This window comes from Cataglyphis hispanica, chromosome 14 (assembly GCF_021464435.1).
Source record: "Cataglyphis hispanica isolate Lineage 1 chromosome 14, ULB_Chis1_1.0, whole genome shotgun sequence".
In the NCBI taxonomy this organism is placed as follows: Eukaryota; Metazoa; Arthropoda; class Insecta; order Hymenoptera; family Formicidae; genus Cataglyphis; species Cataglyphis hispanica.
The window spans coordinates 2,151,319-2,174,715 of NC_065967.1; the positions used below are offsets into that span (position 1 = coordinate 2,151,319).

At 36.8% G+C, this 23,397-nt stretch overlaps 2 protein-coding genes across 4 annotated transcripts in view; one reads left to right on the plus strand and one right to left on the minus strand.

Moving 5' to 3' along the window:
- Positions 1–19,715, minus strand: part of LOC126854390 (cell adhesion molecule Dscam2-like) — a 114,163-nt gene extending 94,448 nt beyond the window's left edge. The window contains 1 exon segment of the mRNA XM_050601037.1: positions 18,927–19,715. Coding sequence (XP_050456994.1) covers positions 18,927–18,991 — 65 coding nt within the window. The 5' untranslated portion in view covers positions 18,992–19,715.
- Positions 3,485–23,397, plus strand: part of LOC126854395 (uncharacterized) — a 32,394-nt gene continuing 12,481 nt past the window's right edge. Inside the window, exon 1 of one of the 3 annotated variants that reach the window (XM_050601062.1) lies at positions 3,485–3,871. In XM_050601062.1, the coding sequence (XP_050457019.1) occupies positions 3,834–3,871 (38 nt within the window). In that variant the 5' untranslated portion in view covers positions 3,485–3,833. The remainder of the gene's footprint in view (positions 3,872–23,397) is intronic. The other 2 variants (XM_050601064.1, XM_050601061.1) reach the window with 2 other exon arrangements.

Consider the following 23,397-nt stretch of genomic DNA (forward strand, 5'->3'; position numbering starts at 1 on the left):
CTTATTATCAAAAAATATATTTCAGTTCTGTTATAATGACAGAATATATAGAATTATATGTATATATATATATATATATATATATAATTTATGTATCCTGTTTTAAATTAATATTAGACCTTTCGCCGCTAGTTGTATTCATTCTGACTTGATTTCTAGTCATAATCTGAAGGAGATAAACTTCTTGTCGGTTGGTCGTTATCGCCGGCAGATAACTGTAGAATTACGACTCTCGTTTACGATCATAAGACATTATAACCATTCGTTAGCTTCGCTGTTCGTTTAGCCCACAAAAGATAAAAAACAATGTTTATTAAAAAATTTGTTTTGCATGATTTATTTTGCGTGATTTTTCAATTTAAAATTATAAGTGTGTTTTAGAAAAATCAAATGTTATAATAAAAATTAATCATTCTAATCCAAAAATCTATTATTTCGCGAATGTCCAGAGTTAAACTGTACAATATAAATATGACATTATAAAAACATGAATTTTACTAACGCGAACAGAGACTCAATATTTATGTTTGTATTTGTCCATAAAACTCGTTTAACCTTATTTATTTACTTGAAAAAAAAAAAAGAGTATTTTCGCTTCTACTGCCTTTATTGATAGCATATCTTTATGACAATATAAGGTCGATTTTTCATTGTAAAAATATGGTCATAGTTTGTACAGAAAAATTTATAGCAAGAAATATAAATTTAGTCAATAGAAACGGTATAGATTGACAATTAAATTCAGTTTCGACACAAACATACGGCTTTCACGAATTTATACGTGCGCATAATTGTCTGTGAGTATATCAACTCTCATCGGGACTATCCCCTTACGTTTATTCACCCTTCCCAGTATGCGTCAGTCCTACGCATGTCCTCGCGACCAGGCGTGACTGACTGCTATCCCGCGGAAGTGACATCGAATGCGTGCGAGCACGCAACTTTCCACCGCTATTCCTAGCTATCAGCACATTCGTTCTTTCTCGCCCTTTCCCCATGTCTCGTTTGTTCATCGCCGTCTGCGATGGATCGAAAATAAAGTAAACACAGAGCACTCTCTTCGTTCTCGTTGAATGATAAACGAATGGATCCCGACTTTTCACGATAGAATTACATTATTTTAAACGCGCGCACGTTCCTCCTCGCGGAGCTTTCATGATATTGACCGTAGGTCTGTATATATTTTTCCGCGCCTTAATTAGTGCATAGCGCTCTGCGTTTGTACAGCTGATAGAACACTTTTGAAACTTCTGAATAGTCGTTCGAAAACGCGATATATGTACGCGTATTACGAGTTCTGTGTGCCCTGCACACTTGTAACGATTCACCGGTGAATGAGTCCATATGCCACGAGAGCCATCCTCGTGTAACGTTACAAAGGGACGCCGGACAATGACGAATGAATCGCGCTATGCGCTGCGCGAATAATGCCGCCCGTTCTGCGCGCCGATCACGATGAGCGCATCGTCCTTCCAGACTACCTTTTTTCCACTCGTTTCTTTATCCAGATGTTCTTTCACCTGACTATTTTGTGCCGAGTAATTATACGTTGTCAATATTTAAGTTCAATATTTTTATCATCGCGCGGATCTCTTATTTTATTTTAGAAATTCAATTTATTTAAGCGAAATATCCTTCAATCTTCATCATCAAACTTTTGTATTAATATACAATAAAATTATAACATAAAGAGAATCTAATTTTTTTTTTTTAATGTCTTAATTGTAGCCCATGATAAATTAATGTAATCACGTATGACAGAAAAATTCGCGGACTTTATAGGTTTTTAAATAATATTTTCTGGACGTCAGCAACTTTTAGCCAAAAGAATATAAAAAAGCAAAAAAACTCCATTTTCCTTATTTCCCACACTTTCCAATATCTCTGCAATCTCTTTCTCTTTCTTCTTTTTCTTTGGCACACTTTACCGCACGGCCGGAGAACTTATTACCGGAAACGCAGGGAAGCACATCGGGAAGGGAGAAAATAGCTGAGATGCGCGATATCTACGTATTGATTTCGTCCAGAGCTTTGAATCTGAATGCGCCGGAACTGGGGGGGAGTCGTCCAGGTGAAACCGGAGAACTCGGAGTCACTTCAAACCAGGCACTTGGCCACAAATTAAATTCTACTCTGCCGCCCGAAGAGAGAAGCTACGATGAACGGGCCAATGCAATTAGCCTGAGTATAACCGAACAATTATACGAGTTAGCGTCATTATAACTACGTCTACTAGCAAACATCGTTAAAGGACGATCGATATCGCAGGCGTAAAGTGTTCCAATAGAAGCTGCACAAACCCAATTTTGATGCAACTTATTTGTCACACAAAAATAGGCTGATATTATTGTGTATTTCGAAAATACGTTCCTAAAAAATCTGCATCTTTCGAGCCATCTCGTGCGACATAAGAAAAGTTGAAACGTGTCGACGAATTGGCAAATATTTACATTTTGCTTTTGCCCGATGAAAATCGCGCGCCGGTCATATCAGCTCGGATCCTCGTGCGAAAATATATCCTGCGCGAACACAAAGGACGCGGAGGTAACAAGAGAAAAAAAAAAAACCATAAAAGACAAAGAATAAAATGGAAGCCCGACAACGAGAGTGCCCGACAGTTGTACCGGATGGAAATGGAACTGCGGAAGCTTATATAAACCAGAAGCAAAAAAATGATCATTTTCAGGAGAGTTGTGTACCGTCCATGCCAACATTTCTCAAACCACATAAAGGACAAAATTGCTAGACAGGAAGATTCGCTGAGACAATAAAGCATTTGTAGAAAAATATAGTTGGAATGCGACAATGCATTAAGAAGCAGCATCCCGAATGCCAAGTTGCGCTTTCGCGAGGAAACTGTCGAAGATGCATTACTTTCTCTTGTATACAATACGAGAAGAAATTATTATAGTAGAATAATGAAAATTGACGCGACGTTGATTACTATTGTGTTCGCGAAGCAGGATGAGCGAGTGTCAAATTATTGATTTTTCAGATATTCCTATCACTGCAATAAGAAAAAATTCTGCAATTTGCAAAATTGAACAAGATCTGCTCGAACTCACTATAATTTTTCATGTTACACATTTTTTTTCTACATTATAATTAAATAACTTTAATTACTGTTATTATCGAACATAATCATTTTATAAAATACACAATAATATATCGCCAGCACAAAATTAATTAAAGAGGCAGCCTCATTATTACTATTAATGAGAAATTTTCAAGACGGTGCAAAAATTTAATGCCGGTTTTTCCACGACAATTTCTAGTCTCGATCTCATGGCGTCCCATGGGTGTTTCTCGGCCAACACCATCATGCGCATAGTGCCTTAAGACCTAGTCTGCGCCATCGCCTGATGGAGAACGCGGCGCGCAGCCGGCACGCAGACGGTTCTGTCAAAACCCCCCCCACCAATTCTCCGAGATCTACCGGGGTACCATCGTCACCGCCGCCGCCACTACCTCAACCTAACAACCACCACCACCACCGGCACCACCTCCAGCTCTCTTCTCCAGCATCGTCGACCGACCACTACCATCGGCCCACCACCATGGAAACCGACCAGTGCGCATTCTGACTTCAGTCCGGTGGAAGGTCTCAACCTGCCTAGATCGGCGCACAAGCAGGTGTCTATTCTTACCGGTCGTTGTTGCCAGCCGCGTTCGCATCGCATCCTCCCGTTCAACGTGGATCCTCTGAGGTCGCGGCGAGGACGCGGTGCCGTATCGAGTGACAACAGAGCGGAGCCCGATACGCCGCGAACGAGAGTGTCATCGTCGAGAGGGTTGCGTTGGCGGAGCCGAGCCGGGATTTATGGAACCACCCCATGGATAGTAACATGTCAACTGCCGCCTTCATGTACCGGTATGGGAAAAAAAGACATTAGATCGATACGCACGAGTCGCATACACTTACACATCTACGCATATAGACACCATGAAACGCCCGCGCTTCTCCCCCGTTCGTGTCGTTGTCCCATTGGGGTTTCTCGTGGTCTCCCATTCGAAAAGCCGCCTTCGTAACCGATCGATGAGTTCGTTGCTATGTCGTGCGCTGATAGAAGCGCGTGGAGTGGCCTTCGTTTCATACAATCGTCAAAATATCAGGGTACGGATATGTTGAAAAATCGCGCATGAATAAATCGACACAAATAAATCAATATTATGTCGATGAATAAATATTATGTACAATCGATACATGTTTAATCGATTCTAAAACATTTTGCAATATAATCCTATCTGTGCATGCAGTATGTATCTGATTGCGAGAGAAACTTTACGTTAATGTCCGGATGCACAGGTTAATTGGATCTCTTATCACAAACATGAGAAAATCATTGCTTTGTTCGGAATAATCGATAGGTCCACGAGGAGATTATGAAAAGAATTACGTGCTTAAGAAAGAAATTTCATAACAATGAGATTTGTTGCTTCATGAGAAGAGAACGATCGGCATTCAAAACCGTCCGGATTCGTGATCGTTCTATTATATTTGATTGAGGCCATAAAGTAAAAAAATATGTAAAGTCTCTTCTCTCTTTTCGGTATTCCTTTTTATATAAAAAAATACCAGTTTCATACGTCATATTTTTCACACTTAGTGAAACATCTATATTTATAAAATATCTCTAAATTTTATACGCGCAATTAATCGCAATAGAATAGATTGCACGCATATATATATATGCTGTGAAAATGTTTACCGCAAATTTTATACATGTCAGACGTGTTTAACGTCTTCGATAGAGGCACGACACAATTCTCTATTCGATCGTCGAAGCGTGGAAGATTCTCGAGAATCCAGTCGCGGTAATCGTATGCAGTTGCACGGCAGCAACGGCGGAGGCTACTTAGACGGCATTCCATTAACCTGCATTTTCACAGAGGCAGGCGCGTCACCTGTTCGGTTTCCCCGGGAACACGCGACACGACATGTCGAATCGGACCAGCCCGGTTTCCTTGAACCTGCGGATACCGCAGCCATTGACCGCGCGCGCGGCCGGCTCTCACCTCGTCTCCGTGACGAAAGGCCCTAAGTGCGCGACGCTCTCTCTCTTCCTCTCCCTCCTTCTCTTCCTCCGTCCCCCACCTTCGTGCGATCTCTTTCTCATCTCGTCGGAGAGCATGCGGACAGATCCGCTTCTTTGACAGTCTTGTGCTAAAACGCTAATTACACCTCTCGAGACGATATACTGAACCTTTTTTGTGATTTATAACATTGATAAAAATGTACAGACGTTCGATAATATTGCTACATACACGATTGGCGATTACGATAATCATAAAAAAAAAAAAATTTGCAATTATAATTATCAATTAGAAAATTATTCATCTCTTTCAAGGTTCTGTTCTGCTTTATGTTTATGGCTGCGATTCTAAGAACGTATCTCGCGCAGGAAAATGCTAAGGAACGCGAGCTCGCATACGTGCCCAACGAGAGTTACGCGAAACGTAAAACGAGCATCGGAAGAGAGAGGAAAGATATATGCCCGCGGGGAATATATTTTATCAATGCTGGCGGTGCATAAATCCCTTTTCTCTACCGGACCCGCTCTCTCTTTCTCTCTCTCTCTCTCTCTCTCTCTCTCTCTCTCTCGCTTCGCATTAATTCCGACGTAACCCTCCTTCCATCTTTCCAGCCCTCACCGCACATCCAAGTGCATCCCCATGTTCGAATCTCGAGGAGGCAGGCGACCGATCTGTGCGAACTCGAACAAAAGCGAGCGGCAATCGATACATCTCTCGGCTAGGCACGTATATCCTGCGGCTATCGGATGACACGGTGTCGATGGACGAGGAAAGGATTCTCTATGCCGAGTAACGATTGCCACACGCAATGAACGGTCGCGATTCGCGAATCCTCAATGGACGGACGATCGGCGCGATAAAAAAAAGAAAAAAAAAACGGTCAGACACGTCCGAGCGAAATTGCGAAAGCGATTTGCGACCATGTAAATTACAACGCCGCTTCGGAGAATCGCCGCTCGTATAGCATACATATCCCCAATACATATTCTTAAACATCCATGAAATATCCTAACTTATAACAGAGACATAAAGAAAAATTTTGAATTTAAAATATTTATATAGAAAAAAAAAAGCGTTAAGAGCATTATTATCTGCCCATGAGAAAAAAATTTAGGCAAAGAATGAAATTGAAGCGATGATTGGAAAAAGTAAGTGAAAAATCTTGCTTTTTTTAAAGGGACATGTATATAAAGATTTTATCTTGCTTTTTTTTAAGTAATTATAATTTTATTAACAGTTATAACTGCGGGTAAATACAGTTTAAGTAAATTAAAAATTTTATTAGCAAGCTCTGAAACGAGCTTTCTTTTCGCTCATGTGCCTTTTTTCCAGTGTCATCTGCGTTTCATTTATGCAACGTCCGCAGCGAGTAACTGCAGTCCGCAGTGTTAAACTAGAGCAGCGCGGAAAAGCATGGGGAAAAAGAGGATTTTCTCTCCCCGACCCGGTCGTACGCTCTATAGCTAGGCTAGAGAGATAACGCGCGTGTGACACTTCGCCACGAGAGAAAGAATAAGGTCGTCAGAAAGTCGTTGGTGCTCGCATTAGGTTCGTGCGCTAAAAGTGCATTCGCGTTCGCGCGATGCGCTCGCGATAGGTGTTTGACATCGTGCACATTGCCGATCGTTTACACGCGGGGATCCGTGACGGAACGGACAGTCCAGGTAACAGAGAACTCGATGCAGAGTGAAACTCGCGACCAAGGTTTCCTATAAAGTTACCCACGACCGTTTCCACGAGGAAACGAGAAGGCTTCCCCTTCCTCGCGCGTGTTTACTATCACGCCAAAACTCGTTTCACTTGGAACGATATCGATTACCGGCGTCGACGACTCGGGCGTTTACCCGGAAGAATTGACGGCCGGAAGTTCGTCGGCAAACTTCGCCCCTGAATCCGATAATTATCACTGAGTCTCGCCCTTCTTCCCCCGTAAATGACTTCCAGTAATCGTATCGAGAACTTACGTGATCGACATTTCAAAGTCAATTTAAGGAACAATACATTTATATCGGCGACAATTTTATTGGAAATAAGTAGTTCTTTTAGCCTGGTTGTGTAAAAATTAACTATCGATTTCAGTCGAACAAGATTTATATCTCAAAAAAATTACAAAATATATTCTTTCCCTGCGCAGACTTTAACTAACACACATTCGTGATCGTCATAAAATCTCAAAGGATTAATGCCGGAATGATAACCCGCGGCAGGATCACGCTAAGGCGTGTTTCACTACTTACATCGGAATATCGCATCCTTGTTGCTCTTAGAATAATACTCGTTACATTCGCCGCGTTATAGAACGCGGAAGATCGATGGCACGAAAGGGATCCATAAACATCGAAGAAAGAGAAAGGGATGAAGAGAGAGCGCACAATCGGCATGCATGAAAGACGCATCTCAAGTCTCTCCGACAATCGTTTCGTAGAAAACATGCGACTCGTAGCTAAGATTTCCTGTCGAATAACAATTAGATATATTACGGAATATTTATTAATTCCGCATCTAAAAGCAGCGTCGCGATTGGACACGCAAATGTCTTCTGGTCAAAAAATGAAATTTTACGAGAAATTAAAAGCTTTGACAGAGAACCTATATATTAATTTTAAAATACCTAGTCGTTTTTTCTCGTCTATTATTTTTTATCATTTAACAATCCTAAAAATATATGACTTATAAATTTTCAGTAATTCGAAACATCTTTAATGCCTCGTATTTCCGCCACGCTCAACTCGATCGATGTAATCTCTCGACCGAGTAAAGTAGGTCTAGCCATACATACGGTGCACACAAGCTGTGCATCTAGCTATATAGATTCAACACTCAACTAAAGCTAGAGCCGCGTCTACTCCTAGTGTTATCGGTCGCAGAGGTTCGCTCAACGCGAACCCGGAAGATCGTATTGTGAGAGGAAGTCGAGAGAAGTAAAATCGGGTAAAACGCTCAATCACTTTGAGGCCCCGATTTTGCAACGGCGATTCAACATCGCAATTTCTTCTCGACCGACTTCGATACGTTTTTCGAGGAATTATTAATGACGGTCCTCGAGGCTGAAACACTTCCTGTCCACGAAACCTCTCATCTTCGTTCGGAAGTGGCCCCCTTTCAAGACAATTCCCTTCTCTTTTTGTTTATCTTAATGTATACAAATTTCATTTTTTTTTTTATTAATTTTTTTATTAATTACGTAGACTGCTGAGCGATATGCAACGGTAAAGTAAAAGAATAATATTACGATAAAATTTTAATTATTGCAAAATATTGCTTCGGTCTTAACGGTTGTTAATATAGTCGAAACGCTTTTTATATTTCTTGACATGACACAGAACGCTTATTAATTATTAATTGATTCGGAACAATCGGTTTTCACTAGAATGTTTAGCGAATCATTTCATATATAATGTAAATGACTATAATGATACTTTTACTTCCCTTCTTTAGTATGGAACATATGTATATATGTATGTATATTTTCGTTTTTACTTTTAAATAATACTTTACTGTACATGCCAACGAAAAGAAAGTTGACATTCTTTATCGAGATTCTATCACGGAAAATTATTCATGATATTAATTTTTTATCATCAGGTTCATCGAAGAAAATCGTGTGAATATTTCCTGTATAAAATTTATAAATAAGTATTAATATAACTAAAAAAATATTAAAATTATAAATCAAATTATAAAAATATATGATGGAAGAGAGTCTCTCTCATGCTATTTCCCCTTTACGTAAAAAATATTCGATTAATGCATAAAAATTATTCAGTACAATATCTGCAAAAATTCAATCTCAATGAAACGCATTTGTAATTGAATATTTAAGATTAAATTCTTATCTTTCCACGTTTTTTACGCGTTCCTTACGAATACGTTTGCAAAACTTTGGATATTAAAGAGAAACATTATTTCGCATTGTTTTGCGTATTTAAAACATTTTCCATTATTGTTTTATTTCTTGCTTTTTATTGTCGCTTTCATTATTTAAATGTACTATCTTTTCCATCCATTTAAATTGAAAATTGGCTCGCAAAATTCGACGTACCGATCGCTCGTTGACGACGAATTAGCATTCATCGATTCGACAAGTACCCGGGTGTTTCGTTCGTGGCGAAAGGATGACAAAGGGAGAAGCGGCATTATACATCGAGCGCTGTCATTACGGCGAAGAGCGTGTATACGATCGCGATAATAACAGTACATTAGCGGCGAACTTATGCATTAGGCAGCACGATAATGAGAGAGGCGCATGCAGAAGCGATGCAAAAAAGTTCCTTTTCGTAATCAGCCGCCATGAGATTCCGTCAACCCTAAATCGCGCCCTCACGATATCGAAGACGGCCGAATTAATCAAACGCAGCTGATAATCTCAACGCTCCGTTGCTCTCACAGAATTGTGTCCCCAAATTAGAGCTGCATATATTTGCACGTTTACAACTGTAACCGTGATATAAATACTTTGAATATATTAATTTTTTTTTTTTTACGTAATACTCAGATTTAATTAGATAATCTATTCCAGTACTAAAGGCTTCTAATTATACAGCTTCAAAATTGACGCAATGATCCGTGAATATAAAGTACAACTACGATTGTGCGATTAACGTTTATCGAGGGGCGAATTACAGGGAACGATAACGAGACCGAGAGAGATGAACGGTAACTTTCGTAATCTGTGCGGCGAATTTGGGACGGATAATGAACGGAGAAAACTGCTGTTCTACTTGCATTTCTTCGAGAAGAAGAAGAAGAAGAATATTCGTACTCGTTGTGATAATCTCGAATGTATTACGTTCGATTGACATAATCGCGAATGAGAAGGAAATGAGAACATGCAGTCTTAAAATCTCGACATTCTTTAATTTTATGCAATTTGCCTTTCTCGAGGAAGCCAGCGAGCAATCGATTAATAAAAATTGAGTTTACTAATCACCATTATAAATTATGCTATCTTATCCGGGTTATTAGAATTAATATCTGTAATATATTATATTGATATAATTACGCATCGTTGGACATTACGCCCTAATTGCTCACTTAATTCCATAATTGCTCGAAAGATATACGCTAAAGCTCCAAAAAGATATCTCTATTTACGGCCAAGTGTTGATCGAGCAACGCAATTGCGTTACCGCTGTGCGCACTATGAGAAATGTAGCGCATAATCGTTAACGTACCGTGGTGACTACGCCATACAATTCGATGCATCATCGTCGTGGGTGATCTCGGAATATATCTATATATGACACTGTGTCGGTTTCAGAAATTTTTCAAATTTAATTCCATCTTAAATTATAGCGATCTCAACCGACACGTAAAATAAAACTTTGGTAAAAACATGTCTTTTGAATATTTATCAATTGTCACATTCTCGAACCATCGCTAATCTGTTTACATACTGAAAGATTTATGTCATAACAAAATGTATCTGTATTGTATCTCTAATGTCTATTTTGTATCGACATTACCGATGAGAGCATCAATCATTGACACAGCGATCCATCATCATCAGTTGCGTTAAAATTCTCGTGTCCAGGAAACAGACAGTTTCGCGTTAGAAAAAAAAAAAGACATGTCTGATCATCGGTGACTTGCAATTTTCGTCATCTCTCGTCGTGAGACTATATTTATCGGGGAAAGCGGTGAAAAAAAAAGTCGTCCGCTGGAATTACGCCGGCAAGAGCGAGCGAGCGAGCGAAGGCAATGCGAGATTAACACCGTGCAATTTAATGTAGCAACGTCGTGGCCGACCTTGGTCGCGCGTATCTACAGGGTGATCCGAAATTTTGCCGTCAAACTTTGCGAGTTCTCTTAGCTTCCTAGATCAATGAATTTCTAGTGAAAATATCGAGACGTCAATATGGCTTTCTAATCGAAAAAGATGAACTTGTAATTGAGCTTCAGCAAAATAAGTGAACGGTACCTAATTAAGAAATCTTCTTCTCTATTCAATTTCAAATTGCCTTTACTGTGGCGGAATTTTAATTAGAAATTTTATTGAAATAATTAAGATAATTAAGAAGATGTAAAGAAAAAAAATAATTTTTAATAAAAATTTCGTCAAGAAAAAAAGAGCATATTTAGTAAATCAGACAGTTTAACATAACGTCACCCTATATGTAACCTGCCTACGTATCTACGTATCGGTGCCGCTAAACAAACGAACGGATGAACGAAGGCCTGCATTTCGAAAGTTATTATTAACTCGAGTATAATTATGCGGCAAAGAAGCGAGCTTCCAACGGATGAAGCGAGTAGGGAAAAGCGAAGAAATTCGCGATCTACTATCCAAGGAGTGCGGTGGTATTTAAATTGGCTTCGCGCGCATCTGCGCTGTTCGTCCTTTGAGAAACTCGCCGCGCTGTTATCTCAGCTACTCTAAACGGGCTCTACTTAAGATCCTTATATCGCAGCATATTATCGACATCCGTATGTATATAAAAAAATTTATAGATATTATACTTTGAAACGATTAATATTACAATTTAAAAAAAAATGATTTTATATTTTTTATATTACATATTCACTTATATATTTATACTCTAGATAGCATCAAATAAATAACTGCGAAAATTGAAGTCGAGAATTTGCAAGATTAATTATACGTAGACAAATTTGGAAATTTAAGCTATAGTATATATTGAAAATTCCGTTTATAAAAGATACATGTCAAAGATAATAAACGATCGGTTAAATTGTATACTTCAAGAGTACCGCGCGCGCTAATAATGCTTGAACAAGATTTCTACAAAATGGTAAAGTGAAAGGGAGGTCTAAACCATTAAATAATGAAAATATTAAAAATTATCGTTTTAAGCGATTTGAAGCCACAATTACGACGGATGGACGATTTTCCGTTTTGTTTTACGCACGCCGTGCGGCGATAATGTGTCTGTCGTAATTTCATCTATGTAGCGATTTCATGACAACGCTTCATACTTGAGAGTAATGAAAGTGGCAGTGAAAGTCGCAGCTCTCCGCTCTGTGAATTGCGTGAGGCGATCTAATGCAAAATTTCTCTTGTTTATTGCTATTAAGGTATCCATCTCCAGGCGGGACGCGCGTATAAGTTTGTTCCGCCTGATGAAAATTGTTTCCACGCTAAAAGTCAATACTCGATTCAGTGATCGAGAATCGAATTTCGCGAGACAGATTTAATTCGTTATCGTAAATGCGCCATAATTTGAAAGAAACAACTTCCTGATTTTTACATTCGTAAAATATTTCTCATTTTTAAAATTTATTACTCCCCTTCGTCAAATATTTGATATGCCGTATACCGTAAAATATTTCCCCGTCATAAAATATTTCTGATTTTAGAAATTTATTATTCCCCTTCTCTGTGAGAATAATTTTATACGCGATACATTTTTGTACAGTGAGAGTTATTGTGCAAACGTCGTCGGTGAGTTTCTCGATATGCAACAATAGTCGCACGTAACTAGATACATGTTTTCTAAATAGTTTACGGTCCGAGAAAGTACTTATGCGATTGCTCACCCGACAATCGCGGTAAATAAAATTAAAGTAAGGCGCGTTAAAAATAATACACTGGTCGAACGGTGTTTCGGAACTACTTTACCCGTTAGTGCTTGAACGCGCGGTTGTGTGTCACGGTTTCCACACATCGCCGGACACAATTCTGGGATTCTCGTTACGGCTCGTCTCGCCCGCGCTTCTTTCCACCTCTCGAAATTTTTCCGCCGCTTGACTTGTGTAACGGACTATTGTCCTCCGCCTCATCGTTCCTGCTTTTAATCGAGTACGGAGAGAGAATACCATCTCGCGAGAGAGATAATAACAAGAATTTGTCGAGCAAAATTTCAATTTAATTAGAATTTTTCTCCAAAAGATGGCTTGATTCGCGCATCATACGACGAAAAATTGACATAAGTTTGTACACGCTTTAATATTAACCAACGAGTGAAGAATAGGCGATTATTTAACATGATTTAACACGAGAAATATCTTTACTTATAATTAAATTGCCGATGATATTTTAATTTTTAATACTATGACATATTTCTTTTTTCATTCCTTAATCCGATTATGTAATTCTGTTACTTTTGAGATTGGATAACAATCGGAACTGCTTCCCAGGTCGGATCGTTTATGCAGCTCGTGCAACTGCGTCTAAATAGCGCTCGCGTGTCTAGAAATGCCGCGATAGTCGCGGCATTCGGAACTTCAGGTGCGTGAGAAAACTCACGCCGAGCGGAGCGAGAGATCTCGCATTGAAAAAAAAAAGAAGAGGAACATTGCATAATTAGGGATTGCGATGCTGGTTACGTCGCGTCTAACCCAGCCTCGTAGAGAAACACACAATCTCATCCCTTCTTCCTAGTCTCCTCCCATACTTTTGCACTCGGTGTATAGGATGTCTCAAACTCGAAAATAACATCGTCAATAGTTTTTAAAGTCTTGAGTTTCATAAAAAAAAAAAAAATAAATAAATTACACGCGATGAGTAAATATAGATTCGTCATCTAATTTGATCATCCAACGTTCAATTTGCTTTTTTTAATTATTGATGCTTCCAAATTTTCGTTAAGATTAAGATCGCGGATTATGGAGCATCCTGTAGAAGCAAGTGCAACACGCAAGCAATCACGACCACTAGCCGATAGGCGCGTATCTATGATTATTTATCCGCTCGTTGAACAAATACCACAGCGCGCGCGAGTATGCTATGGGAAAGGTCATTGAAAAATCGTAAATCGCGCGCGGCGCAACAGCATTAGCGGAATAGAAACGTCGTTATCTCGCGAGACGATGCAACACACGGGTCGGATAGCGCCGTCGATCGAGCCGGTTCGGCGACCAAAGTTGAACGGAATTCGTAGCTGAGAGCCAATTATTACGAGTTTACAATCACGGGAAGTTACCTGCCAGCGAAAACTCGGTTAGCCCTTAACCCTTAACCCTCTATCGGACCATCCTCTAATCGGCCGCAATTCTATGCATTAACTTGTAGATAAGGTCCAGGCAAACTCTCGCCGTTGATTTAGATTAAAAATCATAATAAAAAGAATGTCGATAATTTTATTAATTGTTATTGATGATTCAAATGATACGTGGATTTTGCAACTTAAATTATGCCGACCCAAAAATGTCATATAATCTTTATTAATTCTTCGTCTTAAAATTCGCGAATTATTTCTAACACAGATTTAATCTGAAGCTTATTCAATATCGATAATTAAATCAATAACGTCTCTTTGAAAAACCTATGCTGGAAAAGATACTACGAGCTTCATTTTAAATATCAGAGAAATCACGCGGATCTCTCTCAATTTATCTGGAAATATTCCGTTACGTACTTGTCTTCACGTATCACACTCATGCGAAGAAAACATTAAAGCCGACGCGCCTCATATGTGCTCGAGTCGTGTGAAAAGTCTAATAATCGTCAAAGTAAGAAATGGTGTCGGTGGTGTCGAGAGTTGTACGAGTTGAATTTACTGAAGCAAAGTGCAATGTTTTCGAAGTAATCAGCGCACCGCTAAAAGGTCACAACTCGCACCTCGCGAATTATACTCGATTATGATAGACGGCGACTTGCAAACAACCGCGTGTTCTCTTTTATTCGTGAAAGCAGGTGCAGGTCGCGTGTCGCGCGTATCTTTATAAATGCTACTGCTTCCGCGCGATACGATTAAAGTATCACGTTCAACCTATTTTATGTATTTCTATGACACGCGATTGTATATAAATATAAATTTGATGACACGTATATTCTAAGTTCATTTACTCAAAGTGGATTCGGAGAAAACAATCTTATCTCTCAATCAATAATCGATCCAATAATCGGAAACTTATATTGTATAAAATAATTTAATGATATGTTGATAATATTTTTGAAGTCAATGGCATTTCTTGTTATTTTTATTTTAACAAAAAAAAAAATTATGGATGTCACAAATTAAATTTCGATGAAATAGTTACATATATTGCAGATTATTTTTCTGCCAAAATCTTTTTGGATGTTGTTAAAAAAACTTCATACATAAAAGTTTTAATTTTCAATTCAGAAAAGGCATTTAAAATGAGAAACGAATGTATTTCTCGGAAGCTTGAGAAGAATCAAGGAATGGAGCCATTGATCTTGAAAATAGATCGAGAATCTGATGTTGAATCGAATTCTTGCGAGCGATTGTACAACGTATAACATATGACTGTAAATAGATATTGGCACACATATACACACAAACATAATAAAGTGTTGCGTTATGTAACGTCGCGAGTTCATAAACCCACGCTTACGTATCATTCAAAGGCTTATATACGTGCATTCTACCTGCCGCTCGAGGGACATGGATTAACGAATTGACGCCTGAAAACTTTCCTTTCCATATACGCGTGATGGAAATCTAGGCAGTAATGTTCGAATTAAGGTATGTCTATTATGCGAAGGAGAATTACGGCTTCCGTTAATTGTGCAACGTTGATTAACCCTTTTAGGATCTTGATTTCTTCTCAATCACAATGTTTGATTAACTAAGAGTAAGTTATGGCTTTAATTGGACTTAGAAGCGCGCATTTATGCAATATAAAATCAGTTAAAAAAAAAAAAAAATATTGCAAGCAAGATTCTATTCTGACATCATATGGCAAAAATTTTCATTGAATTGTAACTAATTAATTATTCAATTATAATTTATCTTAATGTTTTCTTTTAATAATATGCTGAATAATATTGTTTACAATTTATTACAATATTTTGCCTCGCAAGAAATAATTAACCGATTAGCTAACAAGCGTAATGCAATAGGTTGCAGATTAGCGTTACTTTATCTTCTCGCAGCAGGTATGCTGCCTTCGGCGACAGTGTCGCGCAGAATGCAATTTAGCGTTTAATCAAGCGTGTCTTACTCTCCTGGCAAATTTTCGACTTTCACCCGCAAAAACTCGAGAGTGAAAACCTTCGATAAGATTGATATAATCGAGCGATAATTTTGCCGAACAATATTACGCCCGACCGATGCGGGTTAAAAAAACAATAAAAAAAACTTTTTATCGAACGATGCACTCGTTTGCCTTTTGATTTCAAAAACAAATTGTTATTATTGATAATTATCATAAATTATTAACATAAATTAATATAATGTATAAATTATTTTATATTTAAAAAAATATATTTAATTTTTCACGAAGCATCTGCTGTATTTTTTTTTTTTTGTAAATATTAACTATTGAGTTTTACACATCTATTATGGAAATTATTAAGAGATATTAAAAATCATGTAAAATTGATATGAAACAAAAATCAAACCATCGCATTTAGCCTTGAAATAATAGTTTTTCAAAATCTGAGCGTTATTATCGTCTAGCGAGAGTCTTGCAATCTGATTTTAGTCTTCGCGGTTCGCAATTTACCGAAATGCTCGCACTGGATCGTGCCAAAGTCGGTTGCAGGCTGTAAAAGGACGGTGATTAGCGCGAAAGAAATGGGAGCGATCACGCTTATGCTTACACGTGGAAAAAAATTGAGATAAATCATTATACGCGTAATAATGCTATTGTACTCGAACGTGTTCCGCGTTCACCCGACACGGTTTTACTTTCGAGTTAATTCCAGATGGTAATTAGTTTCTGTGAGCGCCCGTTTCTAAGAAATCAAATGCGTACTCCTGGAATCGGAAGAATAACACGATTCATCAACGAGCGGTTTTCAATTATGTTCAGGAAGACGATTCTCGGGCATGTATTACGAATCCGTTTTGTAGGTGAACATTTTGAACGCGAAAAAGTATACTGGGTAACTACGAAATCGCCAACGGCTGAAAAGAGCGTTGCGGTTGTTGACGACATAACAGATGTTGTTTTTTTTTTTAATACCAAACCGCACAATTAAGCGCACAAAATTGCATGTTAATTTAAGCGACATGTGTCCGCCGCCTTGGCGACGTATATACCATATGTTGAACGAAACGAGAGATGCATCGAGCGAAGGCAATATTATATTAATCCTTTACTAGGTCGCGGTAAATGGTGCAACGCTTGTTGCAATATATCGTCGTGACAAACAATTCGTAATAATTCTCGGAAAAATCGTGTGTGAGACATGTATATAATAAATTTAGATTTAAATATGTTCAAACAGAAAATATATATCCTTTTATTCAACTAAAAATTATCGAATATAAAATGTTCAAAATTATTTTTATTAATTTATAATTATAAATATTTATTATTTTGATAGTGTAATATAAACTATTTTTAATTGTAAAAATAATTAAACTTTTAAAAAGGAAGCTAATTAAATTTCTCGAGTAAAAGAAAACGACAAAGACGAGAGAATTAATTTTTTACGTCGCAAAATCAACAGTCTTATATTGGATAATTGATGGTCTGTCAAATGATAGTTGTTTTGCGCTCGGTAGCCGGCAGCTACATAAATGTCGAAGAGATATCATTGCTGCTGATGGGTGTCGCTGACCTGCTGACACACATCGATCTCTTCGAAATACACATACACACACACACACACACTTTTTATGTACCCATATCTTTACTGTCAGAATACAAATCAGTACGAATACCATTATATGCCGTAAACTTGCTCCGTTCATTTTCAGTTTGAATCATCTCATTTATTTGAATTAAAAGAATTATTACATTTAATGAAATCTAACTTGGTTTTGACATATAAATATAAGCAGCATTTTCTTCTTAGGACGAGAGTAAAAATACCTCGTAGAAATTTACCGAAGTTTATTATCCAGCGCAGCTTACTTTTTAACTTATTTTCAAAGTATACGATGAGATTCGCTCTTACTCGCCATAGTTCGAAACTATCATTATGAGCATCCGCGATTTATGGCGCTCGCGGCCCGATAAAAATCTGGAAATTATGGGAGTACAGAACGCCTATGTATCGTTCAGATATAACGATGGAGATAACCAGAAAATTTTAATTATCCGCGATAAGGCTCGCGATATAAATTGATCCGCAGATACGATCTACCGCGCGATTCCCCGCCGCTTTTCATCGTGTGAAAGTGAATCCCTCATTTCGTAAGTCGAAAAGATATAAAGTCAACGACATGTATTGGATCGTGCATATTTATGTGTATTCCTGACACGCGCATAGTACTATTCTCAATCGGAGAAATATAGGTACGTAAAACGCGACATAAATTACAATGTAAGCCTCTTTGAATCGTATAATGAAATAAATCTAATATAACTGTACAAATTAAACAAAAAATAAACGCATTATCGGTATAAATATTATTATTGTCTTTTTTCTTCAAAACGTACATCTCATATTGTTCGCGATATACATCTCACACATAATTTTTCAGAAGATTCTTACCCACAATTAAAATAAAAATACATATTTAGCGTTCTAATAGCAAATATTAAAAAAAAAAGATATTTATATTATTTTCATTAACATTTTTTTTAGATAGAAACTTTTTTATAAAATTTAATAAATAAAAATTTAATTTTTCTATCAATAATCTAAATAATAATTTTTCTTTTAAATATATATAAAAATATTCTTTTATATAAATCAATAAAAATATTGAATGTATAAATAATTTGTTAAATAATTTTAAATATTTTTTTAAACTAAAAGAAAAAAAATATATATATATATAAAAGGCAATTGCTATTTTATAATATAAAACGAATATATAAAACGAATATATAAAAACGAATATATAAATACGATTTAAAATTTAAAATAAATATCCTCAGAATGCAAATCTCCGAAACTAAGGTTATATCGCCTCTGTGATTGCTCGCGCGATGAATTTCAATTAATAAATATTATATACATATTCTACTAATACGAAATATAGGACAAAGATGTGCCGTGTAAACATGGGAATACATAATTAAGCTAAAATAAAGAATAATAAATAAATAATAGATTTTTCACACACCTTATAGTTGTTCCCCTGTTATCCGATGTCACTCCGGGCTTCCTCCTCCTGTCTTTCGCCTCCATTCCTCATCGTTCCTCATCTTCCTGGCACTCACACAAAATTCACTCGCGAAAATACTCGTCTATTATAATCGCGCGCACATACACTAATCACGAGAATGTTACAATCGCGCGGTTCTTTGCACACTCACAACGTTAATCACATGTGACCCGCACTTGATTGCAACGGAAAAAAAAAACGCGGGAGAAGCAAACGAGCGCGCGCGCGCACATACAAGCGACACCTCTACGTTGTCTCGTAAATTAGAGCAATCTGATAAATCTCGAACCGCAAATTCGAAAATCACTAACCTCGCAATGACGTTACATCCGTTGATAGCGAATAATTTTTAGAATTTAATTTTACGACAATTTAGTTTTACGACGAATTATTATCTCATAATATAAACGAATACCTAAATACGAATTAAAATTTGAGATTATAATATCCGTAGAATGCAAACTCCGAAATCAAAATTATATCGCTTTGCTCGCGCAATAGATATCAATTAATAAATCTCAGAAAATCGTTTTATTAAGTGACGAAGTTATAAACATCGAGGTAACTACGCAGTCGACAAAGTGAAAGATAGTTTCGACATTAATATACAAGTGTTACTTACTAATTAAACTCGTCGCGACACTACTCGACTTCGATCCGTCCCGTGCTCTCGATGTTTCGCTAATGACCGAAAATGGCGTATCGGCAACTTCACTCTGATACGACGCGGTTTATAAAATTAAATTAATGACTAATTGAAACCGTACAAAAATATAAAATTAAAATTCAATAATAAATGCAGAATATATTTCGAACGTAAATAAATTTCTTGTGAAATTTATACTTAATACTTGATTCGTAGGAATTCGTATATTATTTGCGCTCTCAATCCGAAAATAATGAACAAATCTAAGCATTAATTAGCGATAACTATCGTCTTAAATATCGTAATGAAACATGATTTATAATTTATAATATCTATATACGATTCCGGCTACAACTTTATATGTATAAATATATTACGAATATAATTACTGCGAAATATATACCTGCTTTGATAAATAGATACGTTCGATATCTTTACGACTCATTAATTGCGAGATTTAACTAACAATGCGGCTTGAAATAAGCGCGAGTTGTTCATAGAGAATTTGTCGCGTTTCGAAAGATAATAACGGGACGATATACGGAGCGTCACGCGCCGTTGTCTGTCGGCTCGACTTTCGCTATGCGAATGACAACAAGGTGACCGCGCATAAACACCTGCGCGTCGAGTACGTCGCAAAGGAATGCGCGGTATGTCAATAGTTCGTCATAGTTCGTCGCCATCGTGAAATATATAAACATTCGTTGAATATTCTATTTGTTTACATTTTCAATTACTTTTGACGAATACATTACTATTATATTTCGCGCTTCGCTCTATTTAGAATATATGTATATATAAGACTTTCAAACGGAAAAACTTTGAAAACTTTCCGAGAGAAATGAAAAGTAATGTAACAATTATTTTTGGAAAGAAAAATATAATAATAAGAAATTAAGTCTTATTGAAATATATACGTTTTCAATAAGTAAAAACGTAGATAAATTTAATTCTTTAAATATAATAACAGCTGTTCAATATAAAAGCTGTTAAATATAAAAAACAGCTGTTCTTTAATAATAAATTATTAAAATTTTTATTTTAAGAAGAATCAAATAACTTTTAACAATTGAAATTCATTATTAATAATAATTTGTCAATGCCATTTGACTGCTATATTATACATAATATTTACGCAAAAAAATCTGATTATTTCAAAATCTATGGAACGTATTAAAATCATTTTGATTTCTTGGGCTAATTTTTTAAGAAAGCATTTTTTGATCCATGTTTATAAAAAACTTTTTGTTCAGAATTAAATTTCCTATAAAATCTCAGTCTGGCCGGAACTATTTGGATCCACCCTATACATATATATCGATAACATCTGTAGAAATAATCATGACACACTTTGCAAGGAAATAAAATCAGATATCTAGGATTATAGGAGGCAAATTGTTGATGCAATTGCAGCAAGAAGATGATTAATTTATCACGAATATTTATTCCGCGGCCGGTTACAAGTGAATTAGTATACTAACAAGTTAATAAATGTATCATTTGCGTCCATGAAGATTGCTATATCTTTTTTGCTTACCTGACCCACTTCTGCTTACTTTACTGAATTTTTTTGATACATAAAAGATTCTCCGCATCGACCTGCATTTTCTCGGAAAGAAAGTCCCGGAAAAGGGAAGCATGTCGCGTGCTAGGTGTTACTTTAATTATTAAAAACAGTCTTAATAGAAACTGCGATGCGTTTTAGATAGACGGACTTACGTGACGAATGAAACACCGCGGAATCAAATATCCGTTGTGTAACCCAAATGCTTCTTCGCGGAACGGTCTTAACTCGTTCTTAATAAGGTATAACATTATGCAATTACCTACAAGTAGCTCGGCAAAAATCATCGCAATTCTATCTGATAGCGAGTGATTCCATAATAAATCTTTCGTCCGTGCAGTCCGATGTTTTCCAATCTTCTCTGATTGATGAAATAGCCGTCATTAAAGGCACATGAAACTTATGTATACTCTCATTAAATTAAAATCGTCTATAAAAAATAATATCGCGTGGGCATTTTGTTCTTTAAAATAATCTGTGCATTTATTCATAAAAATTTTTATTGATTTTTATAAAATCAATAAAATTTATTGATTTTTATATCTTCATAATAATGTAATAGATACGTAAAAAAGATTTTACGTACAGATGACGCGGATAATATATAATACTATTAAAAAAATATATATAAATCGCGTCGATAAAACATCTTTTAAGTTCGTGAATGCATTTGCATTTAGAGTAAGGCGATACTCGGAAAAGAGAGGGGTGACTTCGCTAAAATGATTACTTTTCGCTTCGTTCTCAAACGTTCCCGTTAACCGCAACAAAAATATTATTTATCATTTTATCGACATTAAAATCCAGCTGGCCGGATACCGAGACAAGCTGAGAATAGAGAGACGGCTCGAAACTTTACTGCCAGGAGATGATCACCGTTACCGTTCACCGCAAACACGGCACTAAGCTTCGCGAGTTTTTTTTTTTTCCCCTCCGCGACGTTCGCCATCTCTTTTCTCTCTTTACATCTCTCACTCATCAAAGGCGAACGAAGGAAAGAAACTTATAACGAGACTCGTAAATCGTTAACGCATCTAAAGAATCCCGGAAACGAATCATTCCGTTCGCCTTTTTTCCTCGCGATAAGAGACTTTCTCTATGATCGATATTCCGCACGATTTATCATCGACGATGGATGCTGGATCAGCATCACTTTTCTTGCTTTCTAATCCCATAAGAAATTATCTTCATTACATGCCGAGATATTTGTAGTTTTTAATAGAATCAAACTGTGTATCGTGCTATCGTATCAAGATAGAATTGAGGTAATCAAAAATGTGCACATGTAATTATCGAACATTCATTCTGACTTTATTTAGCTTATTAAGCTTCGCTTAAACGATCATTAATCATAGATAAAAGATCGTTATCTTTTTTTGTTTCGAATAAATCCCATTTTTACGATACGCGATTCGTATGACATCATACAAATCTGTGATTCTCGTGGGTCGATGATCGGAAGCTGCAAATTCTAGATCAACGACCAGAGCGCGCGAGTAAATTGATCGAGATCAAAGACGCGAATTCTCTGGATCGAATGGAACGTGGCCGGTCGCGCGTGAAGGGAAGAAACGCGAAACACGCCCGAGTTCTTCCGTATCTCTTTCTTACCCTGGGCGGCTTTACGCCATTCCAGACATCAGCCAATGCACAGTTAAGCCAGCAATTCGGCCGTGACGAAAATGAAATTTTACTGAGAGATGGCGATGCAGAGCGTCGATACTGCTATTGTAACACGCGAGACGCGAAATTTGCATTGTCACGAAGTGATTACAATGGTCATACAATATTCGTCGCGTTATTTGAAATAGTGGATGAATGACGTGGGTAGGTATAAATTTCGTAAAATCGATATCATGAAACTGGAACAATATTCTGTAACTCAGACAAAAGGTCTTATATATTTGAACATATAATTTTTAACTTGTACGTAACACACGTGTTATAGTTGCTCCAGTTGCAAAGCGTGATTTTCATAATAATTCTAAGCCAACTAGAACAGCTCTAAAAGAGAATCAGCACCTAATATTGTTCTAAAACTTGGAAATGTGTGAAATAAAATCAAATATATACAGTGAGAAGTCAAGAAAATGTAATGAAAAATCAATATACTTTTTTATTTTAGAAATAATCTTTCTATATATATAATATTTTTATTTTTATTACAATATCGGTGTGTATGTGTGTGTATTTTTTTTCTTTAATTTGGAATTTTTTTA